At 40.6% G+C, this 24,805-nt stretch overlaps 1 protein-coding gene across 2 annotated transcripts in view; it reads left to right on the plus strand.

The window, feature by feature from the left end:
* The window catches only part of LOC148020189 (non-canonical heme oxygenase HOZ, chloroplastic-like), a 72,117-nt gene extending 60,234 nt beyond the window's left edge, over window positions 1-11,883 (plus strand). For both annotated transcript variants that reach the window (XM_087700498.1, XM_087700496.1), the window contains exons 8-9: window positions 11,252-11,377; window positions 11,453-11,883. In XM_087700498.1, coding sequence (XP_087556624.1) covers window positions 11,252-11,377; window positions 11,453-11,572 — 246 coding nt within the window. In that variant the 3' untranslated portion in view covers window positions 11,573-11,883. The remainder of the gene's footprint in view (window positions 1-11,251; window positions 11,378-11,452) is intronic.
* The last annotated feature ends 12,922 nt before the right edge of the window (window positions 11,884-24,805 follow it).

Raw genomic sequence — 24,805 nt, forward strand, 5'->3', positions numbered from 1 at the left:
ATGTGGCAAAGACTTGAGGAATTGTATGCTCAGAAAAGTGCAGCCAGCAAGGTTTATTGGCCGGAAAAGTTGATGGACCTTTGCATGAAGGTACAACCACATTTGTTCATTTGAACGAGTTCAACTCAATTTTCAGTCAACTGATTGCTTTGGATTTTCACATTGGTGATGAGTTCAAGGGTACTTTCTTGCTATGCACTTTACTTAAAAGTTGGGATACTTTTAGGACAGCTTTGAGTAACTCAAATGCTCAGCTGTTATATTTTGATGTGGAGAGTTCTTTGCTAATGGAAGAACTCAACTGGCAAAATAATTCAGCAAACAAGTTTTCTAATGCATTGCACACTAGGGGCAGATTTCAGCAAAAGCACAGTTTTGAAAATAGAGCACGTAGTAAGTCTCATGGAAAAAATGTGGAGTGTCATTATTGTGGCAAGAAAGGACACTACAAACGGGACTATTTTCCATTGAAGAAAGAGAAAAGCAAAAGCAAAAACACCGAAGACAACAAGGTTGAGAAAAAGGATGGCCAACTTGCAAAGGAAAGGAGTGTGAAAATAGAAGAGATAAATATAGTCACTCATGAAAATGAAAGTGACGGTGATGTACTTTTTGTTTCTTTTTTGAGTGCAAATGCACTAATTTGTTTCGGAGCATAATCCCTAATGAAGAATATGGCCCCTACCATGATAAACCCAATAATATATTGGTGATGGGTATAAAGTGGGTGGTAAAATCTTGTGCTATAAAAGCATATGCAGGTAAGGCGAATTCAAAGAGCAGACAAAGCACAACTATGATTCGTTTATAGGATTTGAACCCGGTTCGTAAAGCAGTATGAACTTGGCTATAGAGGCTTATAAGTTTTGGTAGTTGTCCAACTTATAAGCCTTGATTGCAGGTTTTGATGATAATATGAATTCTTGGATACTTAACTTAGGTGCGTCTTTTCATGTTACATCACATCATGAGTGGTTTTTTGACTACAATGGTGGTGCACGTGGTGTTGTCCACTTGGGGGATAGTGTTGTCCACTTGGGGGATAACTATGCATGTAAAATTGCAGGTATTGGTAGTGTGAAATTGGAATTTCAGCATGGCTCCGTTTGTTTTGCATAATGTGAGGCATGTACCTCAACTAGAGAAGAGCTTGATAAGCACATGGCAGCTAGATGATGAAGGCCATCACACCACCTTTGGGGATAGCAAATGGAAAATTTGTAAGGGCTCTTGCATTGTTGCCAAGGGCTCCAAAAGTGATACTTTGTATCCTTTGCATGTATCTAGTGTGCGTGACCACCAAGTGTATCTTTGTGGGATAGCCGGTTTGGACATATGAGTCAAACTGGAATGAAAGTGTTGTCTCATTTGGGTTTTTTGCCATCTTTGAGGTATGTTGATTTTGAACAATGTGATCATTGTATTTATGATAAGCATGCTCAAACATCACATAAGAAATCTCTTTCTCTAAGGTCTTCACTCTTAGAGTTGGTACATTTAGATGTATGCTCGATGCCAGGGTTACCTCTAGGGGGAATAAGTATTTCATTACTTTTGTTGATGATGCCACACACAAAGTATGGGTTTATTCAATCCGTCATTAAGAGAGACCTTGGATAAATTTAAAAAATTCATGGCACTTGCTAAAAATCAAACAAGTAAGACATTAAGGTGTTTTCGCTCCGATAGTGGTGGGGAATATGTGTCCAAAGCCTTTCAAGTCTTTTGTGACAGCAAAGGGGCTAAAAGGGAGATTACCGTATTTACCTCATGATTTTGGGCGGAGGTTGTTATGACAGCTGTACACTTGATTAATCGGTCACCAAACATGTCTTTTGGGGGGGGGGGGGGGGAGGGGAGTTCCTCAAGAAGTGTGGCCGGGAAAGCCACCTTCATATGCTCACTTGAGAGTGTTTGGCTGCGAGTCATTTGTGCACATTCGCAAGGAAGAACGCAACAAACTTGAGCCAAAGTCCTGTAAATGTATTTTCCTAGGATATGGTGATGAAGGTGAAATGGGGTATAGGTTATGGGATCCCGGAAAAAAGGAAATCGTACGCAACAATGACATTATCTTTCGGGAAGATCGCATGCACAAACAACTTGAAAAGATTGAGAAAGTCAAAAGGGTTGTATTCCAGGAAGATGTATCGATAGGATAGCAAAGAATATTTGCTAGATAGCAGCAAATACCTGTTGTAAATGGCCTTGAAAATGCAGGGAAAGATGCTACAAATGATCAGCAAGATATTACCCATGATGTAGCGCAATTTCAGCAAGAACAGACGCCTTTGAAACAACCAGAACTAGCTGTACAACATGCTAAACTTGTAGAACAACAAGCTGTTAATGTAGATTTGCAGACGGAACAGCCAGCAAATCTTGATCATTGGGTCCATAGGTCACAACCAGAATGTAAAGACAGCTAGATAGGTTTGTTCTTGGTGTTAATTATGTGGCTGATTATGTCACGTTGACAGATTGTGATGAGCTGTCATGCTTGAATGAAGCAATGGACAAAAAAGACAACAAGAAATGACATAAGGTTATGCTGTCAGAGATGGAATCTCTCATGAAAAATGGCACTTGGGATTTGATGCATTTTCCTAAAGGGAAGAAATTGCTACCGTGCAAATGGGTTTAGAAAATGAAAGTCACTTCTAGTTCTTTACCAAGGTACAAAGCACGACTGGTCGCTAAAGGGTACAACCAGGAACATGGAATTGATATGATGAAAATTTTTCTCCAAAATGACTACTTTGCGATGCATTTCAAGCTTGGTTGCATTTGAAGATATGGAACTCATATAGATGGATGCCAAAATAGCTTTCTTACATGGTGATCTATATGAGGAGATCTATATGCAGCAGCCTAAGGGTTTTGTTACAAAGGGGAAAAAACACATGGTATGTAAACTCAACAAGAGTTTGTATGGGTTGATAGAGGTACCACGAGAATGATATCATAAATTTGATAAATTTATGCAATCTTAGGGACCATAGATCTCAAGTTGATCACTGCTTATACACTAGGAAGGCAGAAGATGGCAGCCTTATTCTCTTGGTTTTGTATGTGGATGACATGCTGATTGCAGGCAGGGATGTTCATGCTTTGGATTCCTTGAAACAAAGCCTACATAGTAGCTTTGATATGAAGGATCTTGGTGAGGCCAATCATATTGTTGACATGCGTATTCTCAGGGACAGATCACAGGGTCTTCTCGATTTGTCACAACAAGAGTATGCTACTAAGGTTTTGCAGTATTTCAATACGGAGGTGGGGAAAGCCATTGGTGTACTGTTGCCTCGATATGTGAAACTTAGTGTAGATGATAGCTCTACATTTAATGATGGACAGAATGAGATGGCTAAGATTTCATATGCTTCAGTTGTTGGGAGCGTGATGTATGCTATGGTTGCTACACGTCTTGACATCGCATTTGCCTTGGGAGTGGTTAGCAGGTACATGGCATATTCTGCAAAAAGCATTGGGAGGCAGTGAAGGGTATCATGAGATACCTTAAGGGCACAAAGGACTTGTGCATTTGCTTTGGGAAGTAGAAGTCATCTATTGTTGGCTTCGCGGATGCAAACTATGCTGGTCATCCTGACTACAGGAAGTCTACTTCAGGATATGTATTCACGTTCATAGGGGAAGCAGTCTCTCTTGGATATCCAAGCCACAGAAGTGTGTTGCATTGTCTACTAAAGAAACAGAGTATGTGGTTGCCACTGAGGCATGCAAGGAGGCTTTGTGGCTTTTACATCTGGTGAGAGAGCTTGGTATTATAGAGGTTCCATCCTTCACTGTGATGGTCAGAGTGCTATCATGCTAGCACAGAATCCTGTCTTTCATGCAAAGACAAAGCATATATAGATGAAGTATCTTTTTATCAGGGATGTACTTGACAGCAAGAGCATTGAGCTTGTCAAGGTACCTATCGATGATAACCCTGTAGATTTTCTCACGAAGGGTCTTCCAGTAGAGTGGTTTGCTCAATGCTGCTAGATGATGGGGGTTGGATAATATATGTGTATTTTAGCTTTGTACATACATAGACTTATCTGATTCTTTCCTCTCCCTCTAGGCACGTTGCCTTTAGATGGGAGGTGGTTGGGAATAAAGGGTCATCATGCCGTTTACGGTGTTCGGGTATGCATGCACCCTTAGACATGTACATATATATATATATATATATATATATATATATATATATATATATATATATATATATATATATATATATATATATATATATAAAATAAAAAACGTAAAGTGGTACACTTTGAGATTGTATTCACATCGAGTCTTGTGCTCTCTCTCTCTCTCTCTCTCTCTCTCATTCTCACTCTCTCTACTTTGCATTCACTCTCTCGCACTGAGTGAACCACATCATTGCGTGTCTTAATCCTCGTGCACTCTGCTGATAGTTTTTTAGGTTGGAGGCCTTCTCCTTGCCTGGTGTCATCATCTCCAACTTAGTGTCAACATTCTAGCCTCTGGTGACAGTCTACATCATTGAGCGCTTGTGATTTCATCACTTGTCTATCAGAGGGGCTGTTGGGACTTGTGTTTTTGCAGCTTGGGTTCTACTTCGTCACCTGGTGTCACTCGTCTGCCAGAGGCTTTTGGGACTTGCGTTTTTGTAGCCGAGCTCATCCTCTATCATTTGGCGTTATCATTATCCACTTGGCGTTAGCATTTGGGCTACTCTCCTTGCATTTGATAGCTTTGATACTTTGGGATTTGCGCTTTGCTTCGTAGGTCACTCCTTTGCATCAAAAGTCTGCGGTTCGCTCCCTCCACAGCTGGTGATCATCTTCCACATCTCAAATGGCATCAGAGAATTGTGGTCTGCTCCCTCGAAAGCTGTCTTTCACCTTCCAGTGATTACTTCGATAAACCACTACCTGGAAGATTGCGTTTTACTCCCTTCATTGTGTTGATTTCCCATGGGTGTTGCCGCATGATTCAGACAAGACAATGCAGTTATCTTTTGAGCTTCTGCTTTGCTGTATCAGCTTTTCTTCTCATAGCATGATTCAGTGTATTCTCATCGTGTTCTTGTGTTTTTGAGTTTCTCTTCTCTATCAATGTTTGTCGTACACACACTGTGTTACTCCTCGCAAATGCTACTCTCTCTACACTCACTTATTTTCACATGGTATTAGAGCATACATGTTATTTTTGACATGGTATTAGAGCTTATCTATTATTTTTGACATGGTATTAGAGCGTTGGAGCTTAGAGAGCTAAAGACCGTGTTCATTAGAGAAAGCAAAGATAGGTTTAGGGTTCGGCATCATCTAGTGATTTTTCCTTCATTTCCGCTACATCACAAGGAGATAGAGATATCCTTCTCTTCCTCTCCGATCCACCCACCCTTTTATAGGTTGACACTCCGGTGCTATTACTTCTCTACAAGTAGATGGATAGATCACTGGGTTCTCCTCTTTCAGCATCATCGGAACTTCCATCGTTGCTTGCCGCCATGGACCTTTGCTCCCTACCTCGTCGGAGTATATGTGTCTATCCCCGGGCACTCATTGTGTCACCTCTCCCTTATGGGCCACAAGAGTTTATTTTGCACGAGCTTTCAAATTTTTATGCTTAAGGCAATAAGACGTATCCGATGTGCACTAAGCCTTATCGAGCCACAAGAGGATGGATTGGTACCACAACCTCCTTGCGACCTCCGCAATGCACTACGGGGATTGATTTTACTTTTTCTAGAGTTTTAGGAATGCCACCTTGACAACTCACGGTTCTACTTTGGCTCCGTAGTCTGCTCCATTGAGAGACAATGATTGTTGCCCCACCCTTGGCTTAGCCTTGGTCTCATATTTTCCCACCTTTGACTACTCAGGTTTGAGAGGGCCATCTTTGGGAGCTCTTCGATATCTTCCATATCCTAGGTACCTTCTTTGGCACGATTGGTGGTACTTCCTTCGTCATCAGATGATTTAGGGTCCGTGATCCATGAGTTTTTAGATTCCCTTTCTCTTGTAGAGGGGGCTTCAAAGGGGAATCTACTCTCTTTGCTCTTAGAGGGGGCTTCTACTCCTTTGGTTTCAGATGGGGCCCTCGTGTCTCCACCCTCTAGGGGAGTACCTACTCATCTTGAAGTTCACCACCCTCCATTTACTCTTTTGGGATGGCTGTCTTCAAGTAGTCATTTTCCCTATTGATACCCAGGATCTTCAGAGAGAGCCTAGATCGAGGCCTTGGAGATTTAGTCGTGACTTGGTGATGAGACCTTCAAATTCCTTATAGCACGGAGATATGGAGCTAGTGGCTTCTCTCCCTAGGTGGAGTCAAGTTCTATAGTTCACCCCATCTACTGTTTCTTACTACAGGTTACCTTTTAGATGAAAATCTTGGATCTTCAGGATCCTCTTCTTCTTCATAGTATCTCTCTTCGCTCCCCTCTCTTCATCCCTTTTTGGGCCTAAGAGAGGGTGTTGAGAAACCACTTTTTCAATTCACACACATTATTTAGGGTTTCGCATTGATAGCTCCAAAAAGGGTTGGTGTCCACATTTTGGCCACTTTTTTAACAAGCGCCCACACAGTGGTGCACCACCCTAGACAGCTTATGCCTTTAAATAGGCAATCACTTCGTTCATTTTTTACACCCATAGCACTCTCTTCAGTCATTCTTCACCACCTTCTTTGGTCACTACCACCACTTCTCTTCTCTCATGAGCCCCTTTCATTGCCCTCACACCCCTTTAGGACACTATGGTTCGTGTTTCGTGGTGGTTGCCTTCACCCTTTGTCTTTTGCTTCTAGCGCTTTGTTCCATCATTAGGCCTTGCGTGTTTGGAGCGTCTTCCACCTGGCGTCACCATCATTTGCTTGGCATTAGCACCCTTCTTCATTAGGCTTCACCTTCACCTGCGTTTTTTAGGTTGGAGGCCTTCTCCTTGCCTAGCGTCATTATCTCCAGCTAGGCGTCATTATTCTAGCCTTTGGCGATAGTCTACATCACCGAGTGTTAGTGATTTCATCACTCGTCTATCATATGGGCAGTTGGGACTTGCGTTTCTGTAGCTTGGTTTCTCCTCCACCTGGCATCACTCGTTTGTCACAGAGGTTGCTAGGACTTACGTTTTTGCAGTCTGGCTCATCCTCCATCATCTGGCATCATCATTATCCACTTGGCGTCAATATTTGGGCTGCTCTCCCTGCATTTGACAGCTCTGACACTCTGGGATTTGCATTTTACTGCTCAGGTCACTCCCGGGCAGGATTAGAGGGGCAGCATTAGAGGACTGCGGTTCTGCTCTGTCGACACCTATCCTTCACCTTCGAGTGATTACTTCAATAGCCCACTACCTGGAGGATTGCGTTTGGCTCCCTTCATTGTGTGGATTCCCAGAGGTGATGTCACTTGATTCAAATAGGAGAGTGCCGTTATCTTTTGAGCTTTGGATCCCCTATATTAGCTTTTCTTCTGATAGCATGATTCAGTGCATCATCATTGTGTTCTTCTTGTGTTTCTGAGTTTCTCCTCTCTTAGTGTTTGCTGTATACACTATGTGTTACTCTCCACAAACCCTACTTTCTCTCTGCATTATCACTTATTTTGACATGGTAGCAAAGTATACATGTTATTTTTTACATGGCATAAGAGCTTACTTGCTATTTTTTGTAGGGACCGATTAGGCACAACGATCGAGACAGATTGTCCTACGTGCAGTGAGAGCCAGAGAGAGTGAGGGAGAGCAGAGTAGAGAGTGAGCACGTTTTCAAGTACAATGATGAGCGTGTACCTTAGATTTTTAGATAGATATATATGTGTAAGTACAAGTGCTAAGAGTGTGTTCACACCCGAGCACATTTAAAAGGCACGAGGCCTTTATTCCCAACAACCTCCCACCTAAAGGCAATGTGCCTTAAGAGGAGAAAAGAATCAGCTAAGTCTAGGTATGTACAAAGCTGAAATACATATATCTATCCAACTCCCATCATCTGTCGGCAATGAGCAAACCGCTCTGCTGGAAGACCCTTCGTGAGAAGGTCTGTAGGGTTATCATCTGTATGCACTTTGACAAGCTCAATGCTTTTGCTGTCAAGTACATCTCTAATGAAGTGGTACTTCACTTGTATGTGCTTTGTCTTTGCATGAAAGACAGGATTCCGTGCTAGCATGATAGCACTCTGACTATCACAATGGAGAACAGGTAACTCTGAGATGCCAAGCTCTCCCACCAGACGTGAAAGCCATAATGCCTCCTTGCATGCCTTAGTGGCAGCCACATACTCTGCCTCTGTAGTAGACAATGCATTACACTTTTGCAGCCTAGAGATCCAAGACATTGCTCCTCCTGTGAAAGTAAACACATACCCAGAAGTGGACTTCCTGTAGTCCGTATGACCAGCATATTCTGCATTCGTAAAGCCAACAACAGATGCTTTCTGTTTTTCAAAGCAGATGCACAACTCTTTTGTACCTTTGAGGTATCTCATAATACCTTTCACTGCATCCCAATGCTTCTTGCCAGGGGTTGCCATATATCTGCTAACCACTCCCACTGCAAAGGCAATGTCAGGACGTGTAGCAACCATAGCACACATCAAACTGCCAACAGCTGAAGCATATGGTATCTTGGCCATTTCAGCCTTCTCATCATCAGATGTAGGGTTGTCCTCTGCACTTAGTTTATGGAGGCAATGGAACCCCAATTGTTTTCTCACTACGCATAGGATAGTCTGTCTCGATCGTTGTGTCTAATCGGTCCCTATAAACTGGTATCAGAGCCATAGAGAGTGAGAGAGAGCAGAGTAGAGAGTGAGCACATTTTCAGGTACATTGACGAGTGTGTACCTTTAGGTTTTTAGATAGATATATATGTGTAAGTACAAGTGCTAAGGGTGTGTTCACACCCGAGTACATTTAAAAGGCACAAGGCCTTTATTCCCAACATTTTTGACAAGGCGATGGTTGAAAGCAAGTTGCCTAGGGGTGGATAGTGATGGGCTGTAGTTGGTGATGGTTGGACAGTAGATGGTAGATGACTGATAGCTAAAATGCGCACAGTAGAGTGAGAAACCTTCACAATAGGATTAGGCTAAACGGTGGGCAGCTTGACTAATTATAGATGTTGAAGCGTGTCCCAAAAAATTAGGTTTTTGGGGAACCATTGAAGCTCTTTCAAACTGTGCACCAAATTTGTGTTTTTCATTAATTACGTGTGTTTTGGGGCCATTTAAAAATGCTAATTAGCTATAAAGTGTGTTTTAGGTCAATACTTTCTTTGTCATCTGATGATTTGGAGTCGGTGATCCATGAGCTTTTAGATTCTCTCTCTCTCTCTCTCTCATAGAGGAGGATTCAAAGGGGGCTTCTACTTGTTCGCCTTCTATGGGGGTCCTTGCACCTCCACCCTCGAGGGGCACCTCCTCATCATGAAGTCGTCACCCACCATTTCCTCTTTTGGGATGTCCGATGGCTGTCTTCGAGTAGTCATTTCACCTATTAATATTCGAGATCTTAAAAGATCCCTTAGATTGGGGCCTTGGAGGTTTGGCTGCGACTTGGTGATAAGACCTTTGAATTTCTTCTAGCATTGAGTTATGGAGATAGTTTCTTCTCTCCTAAGGTGGAGTCATGTTTTATAGTTCATTTCATATATTGTTCCTTACTACAGGTTACCTTTCAGGTGGAAATCTTGGATCGCGACTGCCTTCACCCTTTCAAGCACCTTGTTTCATTATCAGGCCTTGCATTTGGAGTATTTTCCACCTGGCGTCAATACCATCTGCTTGGTGTCTGCACCCTTTTTCCATCAGGCTCCACCTTCACCTGCGTTTTTCAGGTTGGAGGTCTTCTCCTTGCTTGGCGTCATCTTCTCTAGCTTCGCGTCAGCATCCTAGCCTCTAGTGACAATCTCCATCACCGAGTGTTAGTGATCTCGTCACTCCTCTATCACAGGGGCTGTTGGGGCTTGCGTTTTTACAGCCTGGCTCATCCTCCATCATTTGGTGTCAGCATTTGGGCTGCTCTCATTGTGTTTGACAGCTTCAATATTTTGGGATTTGTGTTTTGCTGCCTAGGTCACTCCCTAGCATCAGAGGACTGCCCTTGACAACTAGTGGTCATCTTCCACATCTCCGACAGCATCAGAGGATTGCGGTTTGCTCCCTCGACACGTCCTTCACCTTCCACTGATTACTTCGATAGCCCATTGCTCGGAGGAGTGCGTTTCGCTCCCTTCATTGTGTAGATTTCCAAAAGTGCTACCACCTGATTTAGATAGGACAATACAACTATCTTTTGAGCTTTAGCTCTGTTGTATCAACTTTTCTTCTCATAGGATGATTCAGTGCATCATTACTGTGTTCTTCTTGTGTTTCTGAGTTTCTCTTTTCTCTCAGTGTTTGCCGTACACACTCTGTGTTACTCCTTGCAAAACCTATTGTCTTTCCGCAGTGTCGCTTATTTTGACATGGTATCAGAGCATACATGTTATTTTTTGACAAAGCACTTGATTGAAAGAAATTGTGATGCTTTTGTCTTGACCTTTTTGGTTTTTTTTTGGGGGGGGGGAGGGTGGTGGTTATATTTTGCAAAAGATGATTTACTCTCAACCAAGTTATATTTGCCATTACTTGCTTGCATTTAGTTGTGATTGTGTTTAGTGGCATCCTTAGAGCTTGTGAACGAGATTTGAATAGTTATGGATCTTTCAGAAGTGATGATTTATGCAATATCCTTATGAGCATGCATGTGCAACTTCATCGGGATGGTGCCTGTCAGGTTGCCAAGAAACCACTCAGGTTAAGGGAGCGGAAAATTGCTTAATTATTTTGATGGGGTTTAATTTGTATCAAGGAACAGGTCTTTTTGCTGTTAGAAAATTTTGTAAATGAAAAGGGATGGGCATTGTCTGTTGTACATGTCATAGATAGGTTTTTATTTCTGTTTAGATTCTATTTGTGATCTGTTTATAGGCTTCTGAGTGTCTTTAGGTGGCTTTTGTTGAGTGCACACCTTAAGCAATATGTAGTATTGCTTGCAATATACACCATACAGTGTATACTGTGGCTGAAAAGATCAAAGGCCTTGTTGCATGTTAAGGGTTTTACTACATTGCCTTCTTAGAATCTAGTGTATACTCGCGGTTGAAATATTGAAAGTATACAGTATATAGGCGTGGCTGAAAATATCAAAAGTCTTGGTGCATGTAAAAGGTCTTGCTACCATGCCTTCTCATATTTTCATCAAAGTGCATGCCTGTGTCCTCAGGAACTCAATGCCAGGTTTTCAAAGCCACTCAGAGTTCTACTTTCTGTTGAAAGTGAAGTAGATGATGCAGCTTTGATCTCCATAGATAGCAAGGGGATCGATATTCGAGTCCGTCAGGGTGCACAGGTTTGCCAGACACATTTTCAGTGTATGTCTTCAATGGCATTTCTCTGCTAGTGATAGTTTCACCTGTTTTTGCAGTTCAATGTTCAACGTCTGTCCTTTGAGCTGGGCTACGCAGTGGAAACATTTGGTCAAGCAGAGGAAGCTTTGCATAAATTACTTGATGGATGTTCAAAACTGCCACGACGGACACCTTAAAAGTTTTCCAAGTTGTGAAAATGCATCCAGAACAAGAAGCAATGGTAATTGTTGAGATTTATACATCGTCACTTTGGATAGAATCCTGATACACCTGGGTAGATCAGAGCTAACATAAGGCACATTTGTTGCTAACGCATGGATAATATTGGAGTGAGACTGCTCCAACTTTAAAAGTAAACAGCACATGTGATATGCATCTCTCAAGTATGGACATACAGATTTCGGAAAAAAACTGATCCTTCACATTCTACTTTGAAAAATTCTCAGTTTCCTTCATAATCATAATGCCATTGCCATGGCTCAATATTGTCAATGTCCACAGCGTCAATGTTGGATAAAGAAGTCTGCTCATGTACTAACTGCTGATGGTTCAACCAGGATTTGTTGAGGGGGAAAAAGTTTCCGCTTTTGTAATCTGCATTTTGTCGTCTTTTTCTTCCCAAGATGGTTTATCAATCCACTCATACTGATCCTACTTTCCATGCTTCAAATGAGGTACTGGTTCTTTGGTAGTTCATGGTAAGTGTAAAAGCTAAGCTGGCTTTTTTGAAAAGCTTCTTGATATAGCTGAAATAAGGTTATGTCTGACCATACTGTCTCCTATAATACGGTTAGGCCTGACAAGCATATAGCTTTTTAGTTATTTCATTAATCGCCCTAGCTGAGTTGCACTGATGCATTGGTTTTTCTGGAAAATTCTGAGTCCAAGCATGAAGTTGTTCTGCCCTTAAAAATTGTGAAGTAAAAATGTTCTGGGTTAGACGGCTCTTAATTTTTGGTCAAGGAAACTTAATAAAGGTTACATGGTTCAGAAATCAAGGAAATTTATTTCGTTAAACACCCTAGCTACATAAATTGCTCTGATGCATTGGTTTTTCTTGAAAAGTGTAATCTAAGCATGAAGTTGTTACCTTCAAAATTGTGGAGTAAAACATCTTCTGGGTTAGACAGCTCTTAATACATTTTGTATCTGTGGTCAAGGAAACTTAATAAAGGTCACATGGTTTAAAAATCAATGAATTCTTGATGTACTTGTACATATATTACATTGCTAGTAAAACATCTTCTGGGTTAGACACCTCTTGATACATTTTGTATTTGTGGTCAAGGAAACTTTATAAAGGTCATATTATGGTTTAAAAGTCAGTGAATTCTTGATGTACTTGTACACATCACTTTGCTATGGAGGGTTTGAACCAAATGACACTAGGAATACCTGCTTTTTAAAAGCATTAGAGGCACAGATATGAATAAAGATTCAGAACATTAGTTTACTGAATGTCCAACTTGGGGTTGAGTGGCAAAGAACTACAGTAATATTGGTTATTTACCATGTTTTGCCTGTATATCCAGCTTAGTTTATGGCTCAGGACACTATACATCCTGCAACTCAGGATGTATAGCGTCCTCTTTATTTGCCATTGGGTTTCTACAATCATTTTAAGAGTCATGAGTGCCTTGTTTTCACCCAGATTTTTTCAATTATTGAACTACTGCATTGCCGCGGTACTTTGAAATATTGCCTTTAAATTGAAGTTGTGCTTTCCTTTTTATCCTTCATCAGTCTCCTAGGAAATTTGCATAATCCCTTGTAGGCATTGTCTTAGCTTACAACAATTCGCGAACTAGATCGAACTCGCTTCCTTGTAGAACAGAAAATTGAAGGGTTATGGATCTTCAATAATCTACAAATATCACCTCTTGATGATGGCCCAAAAGCAAACGCTTACCCCTTTGATTGTTATAACCATGTACACTCAACTTTACATCATACAAGTTTCCACATCCTTAATATCATCCTTGTAGCAACTTGGGTGTGTAGATAATAGCCTACAACCAATGGCACCTACCATAAATCTCGAACTTGCTTTATTTTCAGAGTGCGTAAATTTACTTTTTCTATAGTGTTGATTGAAAACTAATGTTTACTTCTTGTTGGTTAGTGATATATACATGTCTTGGTTGCCCTTAATTGATGGCATTTATTATTGGATCACTTGCATGTGTCTAGTTTTGTTTTGTTTCACTCATCAAGAATAATGTTGCTTTAGGTTAAGCGTTTGTCCATGTGTTAACATGATATGGGCAAAAAGTTTATAAGGAAATTATGAAACATTTGACCATAATCAAGGCCCTAATATTTTCTAGGGTTGAGAAAGTCTGGATGATTGGGCGCATGATTGTAAAGGAGATACTCCAATGTTCATAGTTGTATTTCTTATAAGATAGTGAATGAACAATTGAAAGATCATATTGTCACTCCAAAATACGTTTAACAAAATAAGGTACACCTACATTGAACACAGAAGGAGGGGGCCCCATGATTATGCAAGGACAATTAATCAGAATACCTCACGAGAAATCCTTGAACTAAAATAGAAAGTATAGAAAAGACTTTGCAAGGCATTACTAAAAACGTTATACATACAATGAACACAATATTAGTGAGTTTGGGAATCTCCCAATTCTCATTTTTTGAATACTAAAAAAGTGACACTTGGGTAACATACCCATAAGTTTCTCAAAATCATATGATGTAACATATAATTGGAAAGCGTTTGAAAAATAGAATCTATTGAGCTATAGAGCACTCAATTTGGAGTTGGGAGTTATAGTGTTCAAGTTATGACATATCCAAAGATTTTACTACGTGTTCCAAACTTATGGAAAATTTCCATATTCCCCAATATGGTGTTAATGGTCGAGTCAACAACCAATTTAGTGGGCCCATGAAGAGAGATCTTCCTTCATTTCAAGTTGTAATCCATTTTTCTCACAATATATATCCAAAAGAGCACTGAAATGGGCTGTTTATGTGGATGCTAAGTAGCAGGAGCTAGCTCTACTTTGCTCATTCTCATTTGGATCCTCCTCCCCAAGTTGGTGGTGTAGCCAAAAAAAGCTACATCGTGAGGTCTATAGGGTATGGGTCAACCTTTGAATTCTTTACTCCACATCAAAAGGCTTAATTTTCTTGCCATCGTTATCTTTAAACTTCTTAGTATAAAATGGTATACATGAGAATGTATGTGATGCATATTAAACCACTATATATGAGAGCCAATAGGATATTCAATAGAACACTAGACATAATCTTGACACATTCTACAAATACAATCCCTTTGTCCTTTGATGCCACATCTTAGTATATTCAAGCACAAGTTACAATCATGTGACTACACTTAGAATTTGTAAGGTTGTGGTTGCACGCATTGCATTCTCTCTTTTTTAAGATGAACCGAGGATATTGTGTCTTTTTCTTATATTATTTGGCCCTTACCTCCAACCACATTCACAAATTATCTATGGTTTATGCAAGTGTTTATGTAGTTGCTTCATCCCTTAAATATTAAACGTGTTATTTTATGTTTCCATGAATCATGGAACAAGTGCTTCATGTTGTCTGCATGCCACATGGTGTTTTTGGAGACTATGTTGACCCTCCCTTGCAATACATTGGACTTAGTCTAAATCTATTCAAATTGGAAGCAAATCATGCAATACACTTGGCTCTATTAATATAAGAACTGTGTTGTGTCAATGTAAGTTGATAAGATATAAAACTCATGGTCATGTTAATGTTAACACTAGTCTTGTAGGAGAAAAGCCACTTTTGTGGCCATTTGAACCCTCTAAAATTAATTTATTTTCTCCTCAACGGTAAAGATAAAGAGAGAATGGTATCATCTTTTCCCTTAGGAAGGAAGAGAGTAACTTGAAGGGTGGTGGGCTACTAGATATGATCGCTCGGATGATTAGCTCCAGAGGCGAGTGGTCAGATTCACATACCTCCGTCGAGATCCACCACGCATCTTGGCTGTGCTCGATCCAGACAGGCAGCTCTCCACGCCTTTATCCTTCTGAGATGGCTGTGCCAGGTGAATGCTCCAGTGTCCGAGTGTGGTGAGATGTGGAGGGTATCCACGAGCTTGCAGTGAGTGACCACTCTCTCCTCTTCCAGCATGGAGCTGTCTGCCTGGTCGTGTTGAAATCGCCAGCAATGATAGTTGGGCAAGTAGTAATCAGCCTCCATACGCCGCCATTTAGTAGCTCTGAGCGTCGATGAGTTAGGGGCATAGATGGAGATTACGTCAATCGATTCTTGCCAGACATCGAGTGTGCATGCCAGGAACTCAAGCTCATGAAGATGAAAGTGAGTCTAATCATACTGATTTTTTTTTTCTAGGCACTCAAGCTCAAGAAAGATGAAGGAAACCATAGCGGATCAGATCTGCGATGCAAATGGCATCCTTCACAGTGATGATTTTTTTGATTGCTCGGGCCTTCACCTCGCATCTATCGGGTATTGCTGGTGCCCCCCCCTCGCTACCAGGATGGCCGCAGGGAGAAGTTGGTGAGACTCCTGACCCCATGCATGAACAAGGTTGGCGTGGCTACTGCCACACTGATAGCATGCCCCTTCCTCCGCAGATGAGCTGGAGTTCGTTGTCAAGAAGATGAAAACGGGCAAGTCCCCAGGCCCGGAGGCTTCTCTGTGGAGTTCTATCGCCACAGTTGGGAGTCGTGTAGACATGATATTTGTGATTTGGCCAACTACCTCAGGAGAACTGGCACCCTTGCGTTGTCCATCAACTACGGGGTGATCAAATCGCAGCTACCCAAGAGATGACCCATCAACCAATGGTGCCCCCTCATGATGCTCAACACATCCTGTAAGATTCTCGCAAAAGCCCTGGCCCTTCAAGTCAAGTTTCTCCTCCCCAAGATCCTGCACTGTGACCGATACGGTTTTCTCCACAGTCGTCGCATTCATGATGCTATTCTCAATCTCATCCTGTCAATGTTCATGCCTTGATGAGGGACGGTCAATTTGTCCTCAGAAACATGTACATGTATAAGGCATATGGCTGGGTGAGGTAGGCCTTCATCCTGGCTACTCTCAAATGGATGGGATTTGGTTCGATGTTTTGCAAAATGATCAATGGCTTGTTTTCAAACGCCTCGGCGCCAGTAAACATTAATGGTAAGATCTCCAAGGTCTTTCCTTTAAAGAGGTCTGCACGTCAGGGCTGCCCCATTGCCCCTCTTCTCTTCGCAGTAATTATTAACCCGCTACTGATGATGATAGAATACACGATATAAACAAGTTTACTCAACAAGTTGAAGGGGCTTCCTTTCCCTAACGGCAAGCAGCTCTGCTGCCAGATGTTGGTGGACGATAACTCCAACATTGTGGAAGCATCCAAGCCGAATGTATACTCTATGCTGGAAGTGTAGAACCTCTTCTGTAGGGCGTTGGGCTCGGAGATTAGCGTTCTCAAAACGGAGATGCTTCCCCTAGAAATGACTATGGCTACAAGCTCGTACGACCAGCCCAAATTTTCAAATACTTCGGAATCCCCACTAGGATAGTACTCACCAAGAGGCAGAAGTTTGAATGGCTCAAAGCTAAGGTGGAGGCAAAAATTAAACTGTATGGCCACCTCTTGGTGGGATTATGTGGCATGATCATCATTGTTATTGCAGTTATCAACCCGATTGCATGTTTTGTGGTAGTTGCATCCTCCTCCTCTAAAGCTTGTTGGGGTTTGCTAGAAAAGCTCACCAAGGACTTTGTATGGGGCTATGTAAGCACTGACAATTGGCATTTGATCTCTTGGGATCTCCTCTGTGAGTCTAGGAATAATGGTGGGCTTGGTTTGGAGGTATTATTATCCAAAGTAGCAAGGTTGCTCTTCAAGCTAGTTGGAAGGCTTGACTTGGACCTCCCATGGGTCCACGTAATGACCTGTTGGATGCAAAGAATTGTGCCAACCGAGGGCAAATAGTAAGCTAGAGTGGGTAGATGTCCTTGATGTGGATATTGGCTTCAAGGTCAAGCAATCCCCCACAACTAATTCCATTCTGAAATCCTTTGAGAAGTTCATTAAAGACATGAATTGGAGTGGAAACACTAGTAGGCATGGGGACCCTTCCCTAAGCAAACTCTTATGGCTCTTCCCCGTTTGCATACAATAGTGATAAAGCCCCAACCACATGAGACACTAAGCTTTGCCAAGATATGGATCGAAAGGGTATCAAGCGATGGAAACGTTAGCCTACCTATTTTAGTGTTGTTAGTCAATCATCTCCCCATTAGGGCCCTTTAACTTAAGAGTTAAAGACTCTCCTAATGACAAGAGATTTGAGGTCAGGGACCAATGTGAGGGGACAATGTGCACATTTTATACACTCCATTTTCCCCCTTGTTCTTACCACTTATAGGCTTGTCCCCCTATGCTCCCCTCTAAAAATACATCATCCCCCCCCCCCCCCCCAAAAGCCTCTTCTTATGATATGTATTGTAAAAAAATGCATTTTTTGGTGTCTATCTGCAAGACATGCTTTCAATTCATTCTCTTACCTCTATTCCAAAAATTTTCTTATCTTTTCGTACTCCCAACTTCTCTTAGCCATAGCCCCATAGCCCTAGCTTCTCTTAGCCATAGCCACACAACACTTGTCTTCTCTCCTTCTTCCATGATCATTCTCTTACCTCCATTCCACAAATCTTCTCATCTTCCTATCCTCACACATCCATAGCCACACAATCCCAAGCTTCTCTAAGCTATAGCCACATAGCACCCAGCCTCTCTCTTTCTTCTGAGCATACCCATAGCTACACAGCCCCCATATTCTCCTAGCCATAACCACTTAGCACCTAACTTCTTTCTTTCTTCCATGGTGAATTTATTTCTTCCATTCTACAGAATTTCTCATCTTTTTGTGCTCACATGGCCATAGCCACACAATCCTCCTTGCTTTCATTACCATTCCAATGGCATCTACATATCAAGAAAGGTGACCTCGTGATTCTATATTTGCTGTCTATGTGCAGAATACAAAGGATGCATATGGAAAATGGGAAGAAGCATTGTTAAAAAAGGATTCATGGATCTACATGCAACCTTTAGCACTAGGAGCTCATTGAGTTTGTCATCATAGTGTACTACAAAATGATTGGAAGGGTAGAGTGCTTGGGTTTTAGGAGGCTCTAGATGGTGGTATTGTTGCATCAGTTCAAGATGCATATGGTATAAAGGACTTGAAGCTACCTCCTAGGACTACTCGATAAGTTTTTCCCTCAAATTGTAAGTCATTGCTTTTATATTCTTAACTTTTCATATGTTTTTGAAGTTTTTACTTCTCTCTTCTCAGACATTTTTCCTTTGAATCTTGTTGAGGATTAGCCTTTGGAAAGCTTGTTTGGGACATACAAAGCTCTGCATGTAGATGTGGGTGAGTCAATGAGGATTGGAAAGTCATCACAATGTCTTTTACATCGCAAGATTTTTTTCTTTAAGTTCATATATATAGTGTTTACATTAGTTGATTTGTATGGTTCTCTTGAATTGCTTCCTTGTCTAGCTCTCAAGTCTTTGGAATGACCCATTCTGGATGAGTGGATACTTTATACATAAAAAATGAAGATTGTACATGACTGTCATAGCTCGTTGAGATTTGGGAGAGCTTCAAGATCAGTGGGTCTTTCATTGTTTGTACAAATTCATGTTTTTGCATATATCTTTAAAAGCACTAATGCACATCAATGTCCCTCCATGTTCATTTGTAAGAACATAACTGAGAACTTTCTTAATTATAATTTTGAAGAAGGATGGAATGAGGTGGGTGCGGTACATAGAGATCACATCTTTTCTTGCAAAGTGGTGGTCTTTAGTGTAACATTTTGTTACTTGATTACACATTCATCATTGTACATGTGCTTCTATTATCAATGTTGGATGAAGAAAGCATGCCAAAGGATTCCCTTGGAGTCCATTGAAGACATGGGATAAGAATTTGATATTCAAATTTATATGCTAGGTGAAATGATTGAGTCAATCATAGTGAGTGATTGTTGGAATCTCCTAAATGTGTGGGAGTATCTAGTCATGATGGAAAGTGTTCATATAGAGAGATTCAACTTCTGTATTGGTGGTAGAAATGTGAGCTTGTTTAATATTATGATTTTTTTTGTTTGGTTGGAATATAGTAGTCCAAATATTATTTGTTTTTTTTTCCTATTAGATGGGTAAAAGAATGGAGAAGAATCATATGTTATCAAGTGCTTTGTTAACAAATCAAAATCTATGTACAAAATGATGTCTAAGAAATTAACGATGAATAGATCATGGACTTTTTATTTTTAAATACTTTATACATATTAGATTCTCAAAAATTCTATATTTTGGATTGTTTTATGATTTTTTAAACTTTTCAAAAATGTATTAATAGAATTTAATGGATTTTTAAAAACTAAGACTCTAAGTCTATGGCCTATAAAACCATTCACTTGGTCTCATTTTCATTTTCTAAATCTCCAACCACTTTTACTCTCCTAAGCACCCTTGCACTTGCCTCCTTCACCCCTTTTTCCATGATGGATCACACTCTCAATAGCTTCATGCAATTTCCTTAGGGCACAAATTCATCGGGAGATAAGATCTTTTGTCCCAATATTAAGTACTATGATATGGTATTGTGGCATGGTCTAAGCCTGAAATATCCTATTGAGTACATGAACACGTACTTATAAGAATATACCATTGGGTTCCAAAATTCTGACAAGGAATGAGTGCCATGAAATCTTTTGAAATACATTGATGGCAGCAGACATTTTGAAAACAACTAGGTTGTTTTTGTACAAATCTCACCCCTGCCTACTTCAAGGACATCACTCCTTGGTAAGCTAGGAAATATAGCTTTGATCATCATGACATTGATGACCTCTCATGGATTGCCACTTTTGTTTTGTTACTCAATGAAGGTGAGGACCCACCTACAATCATAGTGAATGTTGAAGAGCATGTGGGAGGCTTATTGAAGGATGTCCATGATCTAAAGCCTTCACCAATGGACAATGGTAGAGAGAAAGAAAAGGCTATAGAAGAGGCAAAATCTCTAAACTTTATGGCTGATAGAGATATAATTGTTGTGGATAACACCTTAGGAGGTGGCTCAGGTGAGTAGGAGGTTGCACCCTCTACCGTCGATGCAGACTATCACATAAATAGCATGAGCAAAGTCTTTATCGACGACAAATAATTTATATTTCTCCATGATGTGGATATATTTTTTTGAGTGAAGGAGGATGAGGCGTTGTTGATGCTGGAAACCACCAACGACTTTCCCCTCGTGTTTGATGATCTACCTATGAAGTATGGTGAAAGCTAGAGGACATAGATAGTGTACTCATAGCTCTTGGAGATGCCATGGACTTGGTGGAGTACACCACTGTTGGCACCCAAGAGTTTGAGACAATGTAGGCTAGCTTGGTGATAGGACATGTGCCCTTGGAAGAGCAGCAAGCCCCCTCAATCAATGAGTCCAAGTCATGACTAAACCCTCAGACGTTGCCATTGACGCCGAGCAGGAAGTAATTGTATCAATAGTATGTCTAGACACTTTATTTTACTATGTATACTATTTTGAGTTAACTTCATGTCAATGTAGGCTGTGCTCAACATCAATGATTTTGCAAGTCGCCCAAAAGGGTTGGGGAGTGTTTGAGAAGAAGGCCTCCATAGGACACTACCTTGGCAGGACCCCCATTGTTGACATAGGCATTATCCATGCCATCTTCAACCCAGATAGACAAACTCAGTTCTCTATCCCGAAGGCCTTATCAAAAGTGTTGTATGCATCCACCATCACCTTGAATACACACAAGATCATTTTTGTTAAAAAGGAGTTGTTGAAGCACGTGTCTGGTACATACATGAGTGAAAAAGTACTGCAGGAGGCTGTGGGGATTGGCAAAGCCACAGGAGCCAGAAAGGCCACCATGTAGGAGAGCGTCAAGGTAGGGTTGTTGCGAGAGGCTAAGAAGAGATGAAAGCAGGCCCATGAGAAAATCAAGTGCCTAAAGATGGCCTTAAACTTGTATTGAGCTCTAGGATTCTAAGTATAGTCATGTAAAGGAAAATGCCTTTGTACTTTGCACTATAATACAAATATATTTTTATTGCAATCTATCTATTGAGCATATTGTCTATCTTTTAGCATTCAATTGTGATACGGTTGAAGGATTTAATGAACCAATGTTACGTGATACCGGTGTGCATAGTTTTAGAGTACGACATATACGTAAAATACAAGTAAAAATTTGTTGATCAAAATTTGTGGTTCTACTTCCATCCTGCCCATTCACATGTTGTATCATCCAAGGCTTCCTAGACTACCTAGATAACCTTCCTGATGGCATTTTTGGAAAATTTGGGCCAAAACTAAGCTGATTGGCTTGTTGAGCCACAAATTTAGGGTCACATTTTTTAAAAAATTTTCCATGTGCTTCCTCACTTGTATGGCACATGCTAACTTACCATTTGACAAAGTAGAAAGGTTAACTAGACTATTGGCTCGATAATCAATTTCTCATTTTACTTGATTGTTGAGTTTTCAATTGACATTGTAAATCATTACATCGTCATGCATAAATAAAATATGAGACATTTGAGGCATAATAAAAAGTAAATTTTTTTCATTACATGTTGATTTCACAAAGTACATTGTATTGCAGTGTGTTACAAAGAGTATAGGCCATGGGCAGCTCTAATCTCTCTCTCCTCTCATCCCTCTAGCTAATTGTATGTCTCTCTCTATGATGGTTGGCATGAATCGCATAAAGATATGCATCCTCAAAAAGGGCAACATACACTTTTGTAGCTTCATGGATAGCCTCCAATGTAATTCCTTGCATGCAAAATTGATATCCATAAGAGTGAAGGATTCCCTTCATTATGTGTGGAAAGGACACTTTCTTGATTAGTAGGCCCGTGCACTTCTGGTACTTGTAGATGTCCCTAGGAGCAGCTAGATGATAGTTTTTCCTCTACTTTAGCCTTTGCCTTAGGAATCATCTTGTTGGGCCTCACTGTGGTTGTCGTCCTTGTGCTTATTGGGCTTGGAGTTGGGGCTCAACTGGGGGTTACTTGGCAAGGGGGGCCAATTCTAGAGCAAGGAGGGGGGGTATCGGAGGAAGTTGTCTGGCTCACTTTGTTTTTAGCTTGGGACGTCGCATGGGGCCCTTACCACCTATTGAGTGTCCCTTGGTTGCATTTCTAATAGCCTTAGACTATCCTGTCTTGGGGCCTATTGATGTTGTTTTCAATGTTTCCCTCATCATCATTGTTTTCACCTTTCTCATTTGCAAATGCATCACCCTCATTGTTCTCTGGTTGTTGTTGTCACCTTCCACATCCTTGCTTGCTTCTTCCTCTTTGGAAGAATCTTCTTGCTCTTGCAAGCTCTTTTTAAAGTCTCCAAGGTTGATTGAGGGAGCGTCTTTGAGCCTTTGGATGGACCACACCCGGAGGGGGGGGGGGGATGGGGACGACAAGGTTGTGCTGCTACTGGAGTCATCTCGTCGGGTGAAATCAGGGACCACTTTGCCTTGCCATGGTGGAGAAGTGAAAACTTATCCTTGGCCTTGGCCTAGTAGTGGATGTCATCACTCAATCTGCTTGTTGCAAGCCATGAGGTGGATTAGAAGAGAAGAAGAGAGGACAACAATAGAAGTACAGAATAGGAAATGAACTAAAAAATCTCTATTTATATGAAACCTAGTATTAGGGTTTAAGGGGTTCACACATGGTTTTACATATGTGTCCATTCTGACCCTTCCCTTTGCCTTGTCATGGGCCATGTTGTATGTGTATTCACTGCATATGTGTTATATCACTTTTCCTTATTATGTGCGTAGATTTGTTGCATGAGAGATTTAGCCAATATGGTAGCCTTAGTATTCTCCTATGTCATGAATCGATTGAAGGTGCAATCATAAAACCAATTGAACATTTCTACAAGATAGCTTTTATTGATGTGACCACCTCCATGACAAGTGTTCTTGAAATATGCACCATGAGCCCAATGAGACTTTTTCATATCTTGGGTGCTCCACATTTTCAAAGACCCATATTTCTTTATAAAAAAAAGATCCATGAGCATGTAATATGTGTTGCAAAGATATGGAGCATTGGCATTAGATTTGGAGCATCAATGTATCCAAATATTAAAGAACATGCAAATAGCATAGTTGAAGGTGTACCATGTAGTGGGTGATGTTAGATTTTCCCCATGCATTAACAACTAGCTTTGTAAAATAATCGATTTACAGTATGAAATTCAACTTGAGTGGAATGATCTGTTGATGGTTTTAGGATTATACACACTAGCTTATTAAAATAATGCCAAGGATTTCTTTCTAAATTTGTAATGCATTTGCATAAATCTTTCCATAACTCCCACTTTAACTTTGATAGCTTGCTAGTCATATTGCTTAGGAATCTCTTCGCCTTCATTCCACTCATTGATATTTTCTATGCTATATCATAAGTTACGCATGATGGTTTCTTGTCCTTTTTAATCTTTACCTAGTCTCCATGTACACCTAATGAATTTAATAGCTCCTTGACTTTCTCAATAGTTGCTTCACGTCTAGTGGGTGACTTTGATATGCAACTTCAATAACTTGTCAAACATACACGTGAGGCAATACAAAGTGCAAAAATTGACATTCTAATGTTAATAAAAAATATGGCTTTCCAATTCTCATCAAGAGATGAGCTATTTGGTGGTGCCTTTCTATTGCAAGCCAGTGCTCCTCCCTTCCACACAACATTATCTAGGGCATTATATGAAGAATTGTTTATTTTTATGCGAAATGAACAAGGCAATGAGATTGATGTCTAAGTGTCACAATTGAACATACACTTTAGAGTTTTGAGATCTCCACCCAAGTGCCAATTAATGTTGAGTTCTCTAACTTCTTCCACACATAGAGCTTCTTTCCACTTGTTTACTTAGAAATTATATTTGGATATGAAGTACATTGGAAGATCCAAGAGAGAACATTATGGGTCTCCTTGGGCACTTTGGCTACTGTTAGCTACTAATTATTTTTTTATGATTGCACACTAAATGATTGTTCAAGCGTGCTATCTTTTGTATAAGCCATGGTGTAATTTATCAATGTAAGGCCCACTCTCTCCAACTTGCATCCCTTTAGGATTTGAGCATTCATCAAGCTTGATAACAAACTCCAAGGTTGAAATAAAACTTGGCAACCATAGTTGGTACAAACTTAAGAGAAGCAAGTATACTATATTGAATCCATAATATTAAGTCAATATGTTCCAAGAATAGCACCTTGTAGAAACGAGCAATGACGACAACTTAACTAGGTCAACCAAAATATGGTTGAAGTTATCATAGCCATAATGAATCTTTTTA

The sequence above is a fragment of the Lygodium microphyllum genome, chromosome 19, assembly GCF_053477565.2.
Source record: "Lygodium microphyllum isolate KBCC chromosome 19, Lygodium_microphyllum_v1.1.10, whole genome shotgun sequence".
NCBI lineage: Eukaryota > Viridiplantae > Streptophyta > Polypodiopsida > Schizaeales > Lygodiaceae > Lygodium > Lygodium microphyllum.